The sequence below is a fragment of the Kogia breviceps genome, chromosome 4 (assembly GCF_026419965.1).
Source record: "Kogia breviceps isolate mKogBre1 chromosome 4, mKogBre1 haplotype 1, whole genome shotgun sequence".
Taxonomy (NCBI): domain Eukaryota; kingdom Metazoa; phylum Chordata; class Mammalia; order Artiodactyla; family Physeteridae; genus Kogia; species Kogia breviceps.
In genome coordinates this window covers 72713661-72727533 of record NC_081313.1, presented here as the reverse complement: position 1 = coordinate 72727533, position 13873 = coordinate 72713661, and the positions used below count along the sequence as shown (strand labels likewise).

At 39.2% G+C, this 13873-nt stretch overlaps 1 protein-coding gene across 1 annotated transcript in view; it reads right to left on the bottom strand.

Moving 5' to 3' along the window:
• Positions 1–13873, bottom strand: part of ADGRV1 (adhesion G protein-coupled receptor V1) — a 558169-nt gene that overhangs the window by 63230 nt on the left and 481066 nt on the right. The window contains exon 87 of the mRNA XM_067031321.1: positions 44–165. Within this exon, the coding sequence (XP_066887422.1) occupies positions 44–165 (122 nt within the window). The remainder of the gene's footprint in view (positions 1–43; positions 166–13873) is intronic.

Below are 13873 nucleotides of genomic sequence, written 5' to 3'. Positions count from 1 at the left end.
TGCCTCGTGTTCATGTGTGCTGTAACCAAACTGTAAGGCTTACCTGCAGACTGTTGAAAATGACGAAGAGGACCAGCATCCAGAAGTGTCTGTAAGCCATGTGCAGGCCTCCCCAAAGCCATGTCATTGAAATCAGGGCAAAGAGATATAAAACCAGTGGAATTTCTAGACACCATAAAATAAAAAGAAAAGAAAAAGAATTTTTGAACTTCAGAATACTGCATAATCATACATATATACAAAATTATTTTCAGCTACTTTCTGGAGATACTCTCTATGTCTAAGCACTCATTTTGAAAGAACAACCTTGGAAATACCAGTCTTACGACAGAGAAGGCAACGGTAACGTTGCTGAGTCTACCTTCCTTCTGTTTTGCTGGTAGGCAGGGGACTGAAGAAGGATGAGAACTGTTCCTCTCCTAGACTACCACCTGCTGGACTGTTCAGGAAGTGCCACCAACAACTGGGGAGCCGCAATCACATTTCAATCCCAGGGAAGACCGGGTATAAAAATCTCCTTTAAAGAGCTCTCTACCAGAAAATGGTAGGCAGCAGTGTGCTTTCAAAATTACTGTTAGTCCAGCCTGACATTTTAAAACTTAACTGATATAACTTGTTTCTATGTGATGGAAAAATATATATTTATCTCTTTTTCTGACTGAGTGGGCACCAAACATCACAGCTATGGTTAAGAGCAAAGATGAAGTGAAGGGATTCACTACCGACAACACTAAGCTTATTCTACCCATCATTTTATTGTGCAATTTGTTTTAATAGTTTCCAGAACAGATTTCTGCAGGGCCAAAGGACTTCATTACCCTTTCTACTTATTTTTGATATTTGGGATTTAGAATAATAATTTTAAAGAAGGGTTAGTAATATTTAAATGGCAAGCTACAGAATATTTGGCAAGTGAATCAGATCTTATCAGCTGCACATAAACACATTTTCAAGCTATTGAAAGACATCAGGAAGGACCACACATCACTGACAACCCTCATGACAGACCTCAAAGTCCATATATACTCAACATCATCAATAATTGCCTAAAATCTACATACATTGTGGAAATCTGAACAGTTATTTACAATTTTAGCAAATTAAAAATTTTATTTTATTTTGAAACAATCTCAAACTTATAGAAGGGTTGCAAGTACAGTATGACAAGAAAGTTTTGTTTTTCCCTGAACCATTTGAAAGTTGCCAACCTGATCCCCCTTCACCCTCTGAACATTGTAATATATATCTTCTACATTCTCCTACATTAACACAATACAACCATCAAATGAGAAAATTAACAGATATGTTACGACTATCCTCAGATCCCACTCAAGATCTGTCAATTATTCCAGCAATTTCCTTTGTAGCAGAAGAATCCAGTTGACATTTCTGTAGTCTTCTTTAATCTAAAATGGCTCCTTTAACAGTATGGAGGTTCCTCAAAAAACTAAAAATAGAACTACCATACGACCCAGCAATCCCACTGCTGGGCATATACTCTGAGAAAACCACAATTCAAAAAGAGTCATGTACCACAATGTTCATTGCAGCTCTATTTACAATAGCCAGGACTTGGAAGCAACCTAAGTGTCCATCGACAGATGAATGGATAAAGAAGATGTGGCACATATATACAATGGAATATTACTCAGGCATAAAAAGAAACGAAACTGAGTTGTTTGTAGTGAGGTGGATGGACCTAGAGTCTGTCATACAGAGTGAAGTAAGTCAGAAAGAGAAAAACAAATACCGTATGCTAACACATAAATATGGAATGTAAAAAAAAAAGGTCATGAAGAATCTAGGGGCAAGACGGGAATAAAGATGCAGACCTACTAGAGAATGTCCTCAAGGACACGGGGAGGGGGAAGGGTAAGCTGGGACAAAGTGAGAGAGTGGTAGTGTACATATGGACATACATACACTACCAAACGTAAAATAGATAGCTAGTGGGAAGCAGTCGCATAGCACAGGGAAATCAGCTCTGTGCTTTGTGACAACCTAGAGGGGTGGGATAGGGAGGGTGGGAGCGAGACACAAGAGGGAAGAGATATGGGGACATATGTACATGTATAACTGATTCACTTTGTTATAAAGCAGAAACTAACATACCATTGTAAAGCAAGTATACTCCAATAAAAATGTTTTAAAAATAAATAAATAAAAATAAAATGGCTCCTTTGAGTGTCGTTGGCTTTTGTGACTCTGGCATTTTTGAAGATTACCAGCCAGTTTGTCTTGTAGAGTGCCCTTAAATTTGAGTTTGATATTTTCCCATGATTTAGATCATAAGCTTTGCCAGAAATCACAGAAGTGATCCTGGGTTCTTTTCATAACATTCTATTGGTTGGCACAAGATTTCAATTTGTCCCATTATCTAGGATGTTCATTTTGGTCATTTGATTAAGGCAGTAGCTGCATGAATTCTCCACTGTAAAGCTAGTCTCTCTCCCTTTGTAATTAGTATGTATCTTGCATGGCATTACTTTGAAACTAGGTAAATATCCTTTCACTTGTCAAATATCTGATTTATTCATTTATTTCTTTTTATAATATGGACTCATATATTCTCAAGGTAATGGGTTATCATCTATTACTACCATTTATTTTGATGCTCAAATTGTCCTAAGTCTGATTAGTGGGTATCCCCTCAAGATGGTTTCTGTGACTTCTGTTATGTCCTCATCATTCTGTTTTGGCCCAACAAGATGTTTCAAGCTCATCTTGTACTTTCCCTGCCCCAGTCCTGGTTTCCTTTAGGGTAGAATGGCATTCAGAAACCAAGATCTGGGGCTGGGTATGGTCATTGCTTTTGGGGTGCTGTTGCTCCTACGTCCTCTCAGTAGACAGAGTTGGGGAATACCGGTCTGCACACATCTGCACACACACTCATTTCCATCTAGATTTCTATATTTATCTCTGTACAATGAAAATCATTAGTGTACACCAATATTTCCCATTCCAATCCAATGCCACAAGGTTAATTGTAATTGTCTCTTTTTCTGCATTTGTAACTTCCTTCTCTGTTGGCAAGAAATGTACTTCTCATGATTCTTAAAATATTTACCTATTTGATCAACTCTATTTGATTGTAACCAATCTCCCACTGCTGTTGTCCCTGCCTTGCACAGATGGCCTCCCAAATCCACTCAGGTTCTTAGGAGCCTCGTGAGTACACTCCACCCTTCACGTGGATGCCCCCTCACAATGACTGGCTTGTGACACTCCATGCTTGACACCTTCCACTGGATGCATACCTGGCTCTATCAAACTAATGGCTTTAGGATGGAATTGTTCTGGAAGGGAAAAGAAAGGAAAGAAAGAAACGAAGAGGGAACCTGAGCATTTTTTTTTTTTTGAGAGGAAAAAAAGGCTTTCAAAGGAGATATACTGATATCTTGTCAGATATCCCCTTTTTAGAAAAATGTCAATTGTCTAAGTTATTACAACTGCACAGAGAAAATAAGAATAATATAAGACACAGTTTATGCAGATGAATAGTTCCTGCGTCATCGATGCCTTACCACAGGACAGGAGCGAATATATTAAGATTTATTTAATTTCTTTAAAAAACATCATTTTTGTTTAATGAAATCATACAATTTGATAAACGGCCAGAAGGCTCTTTTTGACTTCTGACAAGATACCCTAATATTTAGGAAATTGCCTAAGCTATGTTCATGAAAGTTTTCAGAGATTAGGTATTAGTCTGGCAATTGCATTCTTTGGTCTCACTGTGCAAGTACAAAATTCTATTTATGGCTCTGTGTACAGTATAAAAGGACATGCATATTTTGCATGAACAGCTAGGAACCAAATTTTCAAAATTTGGCCTGCATGTTCCTGTGAGCGCCTAGAGCCAGACAAGTGCTGTGTGCTGACAAAGCTCCATGCGGAAGCCAAAAGAGCATACCGGGGCTGACTAGGAACACCCAGGGCTCATGTTTTTCTGTAACTCTGCAGAAAAGTGTGGTAGTCTGGCAACCCAGATCAGAAACTGCAAGGAAAGAAAGCCAGTCATAAATAACTCAGTATACTGCACAATAGACCCCAGCCTGGTTTTCCAGCAGTGCAACAATCACTAAGACATGATTTCAAATGGAAGAAACATATCCAGAGGTACAACCGGATTTTGTGGGCCTGAACTTTTATAAAACTTGGGCAGGCTGAGCTGCCATGGCTCACGGGCTCAGCCGCTCCGCGGCATGTGGGATCTTCCCGGACCGGGGCACGGACCCGCGTTCCCTGCATCGGCAGGCGGACTCTGAACCACTGCACCACCAGGGAAGCCCCCGGAAAGCCTTCTTTAAAAAATAAAAATTTCAAAAGCATAATTAGGTAGAAGATCTTGGAAGAGGCCCATGCAAGTAACAGGCCCTAAAACGTATGCCTCTTCAGCTTTTATGGTTAACCTAAAGGAGGTACTTTTCACCTCTGGGGCCTACAGTAACAATGACCAAAGGGGGAAGGGGTGTGAGAGTGGGTGATGGTGATGAAAGTAGGGAGGAGCATGTTGTTGTTTAAAAGCTACTATGAATTCCACTTGGCAAATTGAAAATTAATGTTCTTTTAATGAAAATCATTTAGTTACATATTTCCTAAGCTGATACTGCACATTTGGTGAAGTACTAGTAACTTTTCTGTTGGCTATGTAAGTCACTGCTTACTGAAGCAGGGATTTATAATAGGTAATGTTAGAAATATATGTTTAGGAGTGAATTAGTTAATAGAAAACAGGATCATTTCAATGTTCCCGATAAAAGGGAACCCTAAAGACACAGTATTGGATCCATGGAATAAGGGTATCTATAAGGGTATCTATATAGAGACTGTGCTATCCAGAATATACAAGGAACCCCTTGAAGTCAACAAAAAACAAACAACCCAATTCAAAAATTGGCAATGGACTTGAACAGACATTTCTCCCAAGAAGGTATACAAATGGTCATTGAGCATAGGCAAAGATGACCAACATCACTAGTCACTAGGGAAATGCAAAACAAACCCACAATGAGATACTATTTGTACCCACTAGGATAGCTATTGTCAAAAAATGAGAAAGTTACAAATGTTGGCAAAGATGTGGAGAAATTGGAACCCTTGTGCCTTGCTGGTAAGAATGTAAAATGGTGCTGCTCCTGTGGAAAACGGTTTGGTGGTACGTCAAAAAGTTAAACATAGAATTACCACATAATCTAGAAATTTCACTTCTAGGTATATGCTCAAAATAATTAAAACCAGGGACTCAGAGACTTGTACATCAATGTTCGTGGCAGCATCATTCACAGTATCCCAAAGGTGGAAACAACCCAAATGTCCCTCAACAGATGAAACGATAAACAAAATACAATGTACACATACAATGAAATACTGCTGAGCCTTAAAAGGGAATGAAATTCTGACATATGCTACAACATGGATAAACCTTGAAAACATTATGTTAAGTAAAATAAGCCAGACACAAAAGGACAAATATTGTATTATTCCACTTATACGAGGTGCCTAGAATAGGTAAATTCAGAGGCAGAAAGTAGAACAGAGGTTACCAGGAGCTGGGAGGGGGAAAAGAGGGAGTTATTGCTTAATGGGTACAGAGTCTATGTTTGGGATGATGAAAAAGTTCTGAAAATAGATGGTGGCGATGGTTGCACAACATCGTGAATGTATTTATTGCCAATGAATTGTACACTTAAAAAGAGTTAAAATGGTAAATTTTATGTTATGTATATTTTACTACATGCTAAAAAAGACAGGCTCGTGTCAAGATGAAGTTCCACAAGGAGGGAGAAAACAATCAATCCTCAAAGTACTTAAAATACTTACATTAGCAAGAGTCACTAATGTGAAAAACAAAGTAATCTGAAAAGGTTTTAGTGAAAGAAATTACTTGTGGAAAGTGGCAAAAAAAAAAAAAACCCAGGGCTTCCCTGGTGGCGCAGTGGTTGAGAGTCCGCCTGCCGATGCAGGGGACACGGGTTTGTGCCCCAGTCTGCGAGGATCCCACATGCCGCGGAGCTTCTGGGCTCCTGAGCCATGGCTGCTGAGCCTGCATGTCTGGAGCCTGTGCTCCGCAACGGGAGAGGCCACAACAGTGAGAGGCCCGCGTAACACAAAAACAAAAACAAAAAAACAAAACCAAAACCAAAAAAACCCCAACAAATGGATTTGTTATTTAGTACTACTATCATTAGTAAAGTCTACTTATGGAAATTAGTAGATTCCATTGAGAATACATAAAATCTCTACTTTTTAGTGGAAAATATGATTTCAATGAATTGCCATTTTTAAAGGAAGTATGGTTCTATATTATGTCTTTTCTTTGTAATTGCAGTCCCGGCTTTATTGCTATGCACGAGTGACAACAATAATGGCTTTATTATGGAAATCATACCTCATTTACATGAAGCTGAAATTTATTCTGTGTTTACAATCTTCTAAATTACTTGTTTTAATTTTACCTCACTGACCTTCTGATTCTAACAACTTGGATGTGTTACTAAAACAAACTCATCAACGTAAAACAAGGAATAAAACTGTGAAATAATGTGGATCTAAGATATTTATGGGTCTATTTCCAACAATAAGCATGCATTATTTTTAAATTAGAAAAAAAGGTAATTAAAAAAAGGCATCATACAAATAGAACTACCATACGACCCTGCAATCCCACTACTGGGCATATACCCTGAGAAAACCATAATTCAAAAAGAATCATGTACCACAATGTTCATTGCAGCTCTATTTACAATAGCCAGGACATGGAAGCAACCTGTGTCCATCAACAGATGAATGGATAAAGAAGATGTGGCACATATATACAATGGAATATTACTCAGCCATAAAAAGAAATGAAACTGAGTTATTTGTAATGAGGTGGATAGACCTGGAGTCTGTCATACAGAGTGAAGTAAGTCAGAAGGAGAAAAACAAATACCGTATGCTAACATATATATATGGAATCTAAGAAAAAAAAATGTCATGAAGAGATTAGTGGTAGGACGGGAATAAAACACAGATCTACTAGAGCATGGACTTGAGGATATGGGGAGGGGGAAGGGTGGGCTGTGACGAAGTGAGAGAGTGGCAGGGACATATATACACTACCAAATGTAAATTATATAGCTAGTGGGAAGCTGCTGCATAGCACAGGGAGATCACCTCTGTGCTTTGTGACCACCTAGAGGGGTGGGAGGGAGGGTGATGCAAGAGGGAAGAGATATGGGAACATATGTATATGTATAACTGATTCACTTTGTTGTAAAGGAGAAACTAACACACTATTGTAAAACAGTTATACTCCAATAAAGATATTAAAAAAAAAGGCATCAAAAGGTCTCTCATTTCTAAAATATGGGCCTTTATTCTGAAATGAGCAGATACTTGAAGGCCAAGAAGTTTCATTGATCTGATCCATTTCCTGGTGAGAAAATATTAAATGTGTTCTTGAGCTTTCTTAACAAGGGTTAATACACAATGTATAGTCACCCACCGGTATTCTCAGCAAATAAACCTAAAGTTGTAGAAGAGAACAAGGCACATATTTCACAGAACTGCCAAATCAGCATTAGGATACTGTGGCTGGAACAGAAAACAACAAACTTATGGACTGGATTTGTAAATTGTTCAAAGAAACACTCCGTACTTCATCTGGGTAGTTTGCATTCCTAACCTTTGGTCACTAGTTCTATACTTGGTTCTAGTTTTAGAATTTCCTTCTTGCCTCAGTACTTCAACACGTTCCCAAAAGAGCTCTTGAGAACCATCTGGACAACAGGGGACCCACTCTGAGTCCTGTGGCTCTGGTGTCCAGACACAGTTGCAAACGTTTGTTGCAGCAGGCTAGACTCAGTGTATGTCACCTGGATGATGTGCCGGGCTCTTCACTTTATTTAGCCATCCTTATCAAACTCATAATCTCTAGCGTCACCTTCTTTCAATGAGCATTTTAGGCCAACAATATCCAAATATGCATCTCCATCTCTCCTGAGTTCTAGACCTCCAGGTCTGGAGATCCTCAAAGCATCTCAAATTCAGTTCATTCAAAGCTAAATTTGCTATCATTCCTCTCAAACTCTCTCTTCCTTCTGAGTACAGGTACCATCATCCAAGTGGATTTACCCCATGACTCATTTTTCCTCATACACTGCACCAAATGGGGGGAGGGAGAGAGAACCACGCACAGAAAGCAGTCAGCACAGAGCCTGACACAAAGCAGGTGCTCAAAAAGCCTTACCTCCTGTCATCTTCACCCTCATCCCATCATGACTTTAGTCAAGTTAGAGAAACAGCATATGGCTATAGACAGCCCTCTCTTGCACCTTTAAAAGGCCCCAAAATCATGTAATAAATATGTTTAACTTTTTTGTACCTGGATTTTCCAAACTTATTTGGTGTTAGAACCCTTCTGTTTATCCTGATGTAATATAACAATCACACAGAGAGGAGGGTTGCTTTCAATGTGCAGACTCTAAGTTCTATCACATCCAAACTGTCACTGAAAACTTCCTGACCAACCTATTTAAAATGGACCTCTCCGTATCCTCTATTCCCCTGTCTCCCTTTGATACTTTCTATTCTATTCTACTCTATTCTACTTTATTCTCTCCAATCCCCTCCCATCCCCTCCCATCCCATCCCATCCCATTTCATCCCACTCCACTTTATTTATTTGTTTTTAATTTTTTTTGCGGTACGCGGGCCTCTCACTGTTGTGGCCTCTCCCGTTGCGGAGCACAGGCTCTGGACGCGCAGGCTCAGCAGCCATGGCTCACGGGCCCAGCCGCTCTGTGGCATGTGGGATCTTCCCGGACCGGGGCACAAACCCGTGTCCCCTGCATTGGCAGGCGGACTCTCAACCACTGTGCCACCAGGGAAGGCCCCCACACCACTTTAAAATGCTGGCAATGAGACTCACCAATGTATTGTGACCCACAATGTGTAAACCTCTGCTCTAAAAGGTAATTTAAGTAGCTAGTAGGATATCTCAGACCCAAGGTAGATAGAGTAAATGTAACTATCATGGGAGGCCTACAGCCACTATGTTCTGACATGGATTTACCCTGACCCTTCCTGCTATATGAAGGAGGCAAGCCTAATTTGGAGGGATCTGTACAGGTGACACATTAGATCTGCAGGCAGAGCAGAGAGTCAATACTGGCCTAGAGTATATTTTCCAGGGGTAAAGAGGAGGAATGTGAGCAAATTCTCAGAGGAGTCTCAAGACTGCTGGGACACTACATAGCAGTACTTTGTCAGTGGCTGACTTGAGGCTCTCCTGGATGCTAAAGACAGTTGAGTGTCAGGCCTACTTTGAGGGTGATTTATTGGGATTGAAACAAAATGGCAAAAGCCTAGAATTATGGTCTCGCCTTGCAAAAACTATGTATAATTTTCAATTTGCAGGCTATAATTTTGAATCCAAGGAGAATAATCAACTTAGATGAGACCTACCCACACGGACCTTGCACGCACTGTTATTAGAGTAATACCAAAGTAATATCAAAGTTGCCAGAGAATATCCTACTGACGGAGATCAGATAGGTCTGTGATTCTTAAGGAAAAGGTTAAATGATCTGTTTTCTTCTTGTGAGGAAAAATGTCTTGAAACTATGGGAAGGAGAATTACCATTTGGTTTCATAGCCAACATAGTAATTTTCTACACACTTCAGAAATGTTTCATAAAATCACATTATGACAAATGTTTTTAGAAGATCAGAGTTCTAAAACAACCATGAAGTCAGCCAACCAACAATCGAAGACTGGCTTAATTTAACTTCCTAACTACATTCCCAGTTAATTAGCCATTAAGAAGTTCAGAACAGTCATCTCCAGGCATGCTCAGGCACCTAACAGAAATTCCCAACACACTCTGCTTTCATAACACAATGAAAACACACAATGCATCTTTCAACCTGCTGTATCTATATTTTAAGTCTTACTAGATGGTCTCATAATTTTGGGAATCAGGTTGCTATGTATTTGGCCATGACTAGACAGTTATGTGGGTTTTTTTTTGTTTGTTTGTTTGTTTGTTTGTTTTTGCGGTATGCGGGCCTCTCACTGTTGTGGCCTCTCCCTTTGCGGAGCACAGGCTCCGGACGCGCAGGCTCAGCGGCCATGGCTCACGGGCCCAGCCGCTCCGCGGCATGTGGGATCTTCCCGGACCGGGGCACGAACCCGCGTCCCCTGCATCGGCAGGCGGGCTCTCAACCACTGCGCCACCAGGGAAGCCTGACAGTTATGTTTAAAGATAGTTTGATAGTACATCACAGAGCAGTCATTACCATTTAATAGGCTCAAATTTAACACTGAAGTCTTGAATCAATTCTGATGCAATGTCTCAGAAAAATTAACACTAAAAATAACTCTATATGTTCAAGAAAATATTTTTACAGTGTTAAATATGTCAGTTCCCAGAACTGTTTCCTGGTAGAGACCCTCAATCTGGATAAATGCCAGCTGACCTCAATGCGTATTTCTTTTCTTTAATTTGGTTCTCTAGCCCTCACATTACAAAACTGTAACCAATTTAAAATTTTATTTTATTTTAATTTCCTTTGCCATGTCACTATTCTAAAAAGTCTAATTGAATGAAATCTTTTGGTTCCTCTCTGTCAATGTGATTAATTGCATCTCTTCTCCCAACAGATATTCTGGTATCAGATTATCAGGGCATTGTCTTGTCTTAAAAAAAGTGTTATGTATTTCTCAAAAGCTTTGGGGATATCACTTACCCTCTGTTGTTAAATAACTACATCTGCAAATACAGAAAACTAGTACCAAACCCACAGAGAGCTGTTTTCAGGAATATACAAGAACAGACCATAAAGTGGTATAATACCTGTGTTATATAAAAGCTTATCGTTAACCATTAAATAATGGCACAGTAACAGTTGTGCCACGAAGGTCTATGCATATGGGAATGAACTAATATTTTATTGCTCATTCTTACTAACAATCTTGGATCAAACCCTTACAGAGAAAAGAAAGAGAAACCATTGTGGTTAGAAAGAAAGGTAATCCCCAGATTGAATGGCATGTGTATGATCTAGGGAGAAGGAGGCTGTCCAAAAAAACATCTACATTGACAATATTTCTATATTAGTGATCAAAGTAATTTCGTCAAAGTGATTTGGACCCAATGATAAACTTTAAAATTTTCTTTCTGTATTTGTTTGTCAATGTCATGTGTAGACCTTAAAATCTGTAAGATTTGAATTCCAACTCTTTTTATCCTCTTTCATATGGAATTAAAATTGTTAATGGTTACACTGTTTCACAAGTGTCAGATGTTAGTAGCAAATATAAGGTAGATAAGAGAGCTTATTTTTGCCTCAGGCTCAAAACTGTTTCCACTCCTTTCCTTCCTTCCCTCCCTCCCTCCTTCCTTCCTTCCTTCCTTCCATCCTTCCTTCCTCCCTCCCTCCCACCCTCCCTCCCTTCCTTCCTTCCCCTCTTCCTCCCTCCCTTGCTTCCCAAGCACCCGACATAGAGCTATTTTTACTATTCAATTCCATCTTTAATAGGTTAGACAGATCCTGCTATATTTTTCATTTGTTTGTTTCTGTCCTTTTTTTTTTTTTTAAACCAGGTGAAGTTTATTCTGTTACAAAGTTTGTGAGCCACATTTGTAAAAAAACAATTTTTTTCTTGGTGGCAAAGCAGCTTTACTATAACCATAGATTATTTATTTGCAAAGACTCTGGCATTAGTGGGAAAATGATGGAGAGAGGGAAATCACCACACTTCTTGGAAACCATAAAATTAAATGAGTGTAAGTATCAACTATTGTTCATTTCAATTACTTGTTAATTTACAACCACATGAATTTATACTATCTTTATAAAACTGTACAATAGAGCTTCAAATTGCTCTTCAATACTTTTAGTGTTTCCTATGACCCAATTTCTACTTCTTTCTTGAAGTTGATGTATCCTAATTATAAATCACATCATTTGCTTTCCTGAAGGTTATTTATGCTAAGTTTTCTAATTTCCTTCTGTTAAATTCAATTAAAAGAAAAAGATCTGTTTTGAATACGGGCAGTCAGTCAAATAAACTTTTTTAAAAAGCATGCACTGGGACTTCACTGGTGGCCCAGTGGTTAAGAATCTGCCTGCCAATGCAGGGGACACGGGTCCCAGCCCTGGTCTCGGAAGATCCCACATGCCGCAGAGCAACTAAGCCCATGTGCCACAACTACTGAAGCCCGTGCACCTAGGGCTCCTGCTCTGCAACAAAGAGAAGCCACCTCAATGAGAAGCCCGTGTACCACAGCGAAGAGTAGCCCCCGCTTGCTGCAACTAGAAAGCCTGCGTGCAGCAACAAGGACCCAAAGCAGGCAAAAATAAATAAATAAGTAGATATATAAATAAATAAATGAAAAATAAAAAGCATGCGCTGAGGTTGACTGAGTGGGATTTATTCATCAAAAGGCAGAATACTAGAGTGGTTATGAGCATGAACTCTGGAGCCAGATTACTTGAGGGCCATTTACTAGCTGTGTGACCTTGGTGAGTTACTTGACTGCTCTGATGCACAATTTCCTCATCTGTACAATGAGAATCACGCTAGTACCTCCTAAATACAGAACACTGAATTCAGTTAGGATTTAATGGTTAAAATGCAGAATACTTAGAACAGTTTTATATAAACTTTGGCTATTGCTTGTTATTCAAGAAATATATATTTATTTAAGATTCAAAAATGTATTTGATAAAATGTGACAGGTAAAAGGATGAATTACATATGGGTCTTCTTTTAAATATTATATATATATATAAAATATATATATCCACTATAATAAAAGGTAGGAGATCAATATTAGAAAAGAGGGATCAAGTTATACAAAAATTCAGGGAAAGCAGCAGTTACTTACCATTGATGGTATCAGAAAGGCCACTGGCATTTCAACTGGGACTTAAAGATGAGCCATATTTGAACATGTGGACTTTGAACTCAAGGTAGTGGAAAGAGAGGCAAAAAGGCAAATGCATAAATTAGTGTAAAATATCCCTTTTGATTGGTGTGAAAGGTCCATGAAGGTAAACAGTGAGAAGAATATTTGTAGCATGAGGTCATGAAGGGATCTTGAGGACCAGGTTAAGCAGTACAGAATTATTTTACAGGAAATGGAGAGACATTTAAAATTTCTGAGCAGATGTGTGGCCCAACCAAAACAGAAGTTTCCTTAATCTCACAGGAAAGTAAACAGATTGGTGGAGAGAGTGCTGGTGGCAGGGATTCCAGTTAGGTAACTGTTGCAGTGCTCAACATGAGACATACTGAAGGCCTGGGGCAGTGGCAGAGGAGGGACTCCCACAATGGAAAGAAGGGGATATGGACACAAAAATATTATACAGAATCTAAAGGTGAAGTACCCCCAAATCAGAAAACAGTGAGAAACTTTAAAAATTATACAGATATTGGGACTTCATCTCTGGAGGTTCCAATTCACTGAGTCTCCAGAGAGACTCATCAAACAATCATTTGTGAAAGTGTGATTTTGATGATCAGTTTTGACAACTACTGACCTGAAAGTCTCAGAGTGTGGAGTAAAAGAAATTACACTGGCATCAAAATTAGGAAAATGAGAAAAGGATTAAGAGGAAGAAGAGAAGGAAAAGGGAGAAAGAGTAACGCAGAGATCAGAGCAATTGGGGCAGGCAAGTTGTTGACAAGTTTTGTATTTCCTGAGGACAAGATATTATTCCCAGGAAGAGGACAGAAAAGAAGATGGGAAGGCAAGTTGAGCTCAAGTTGACAGATTTGAAAATTACTACTGTGATGTGAAAAAGGCAAAGGCAATCCCTGGAAAACACATACACTCCAGAGTTATGAGTCACGAAAAGAATGAGTCATGGCCTGGGATTT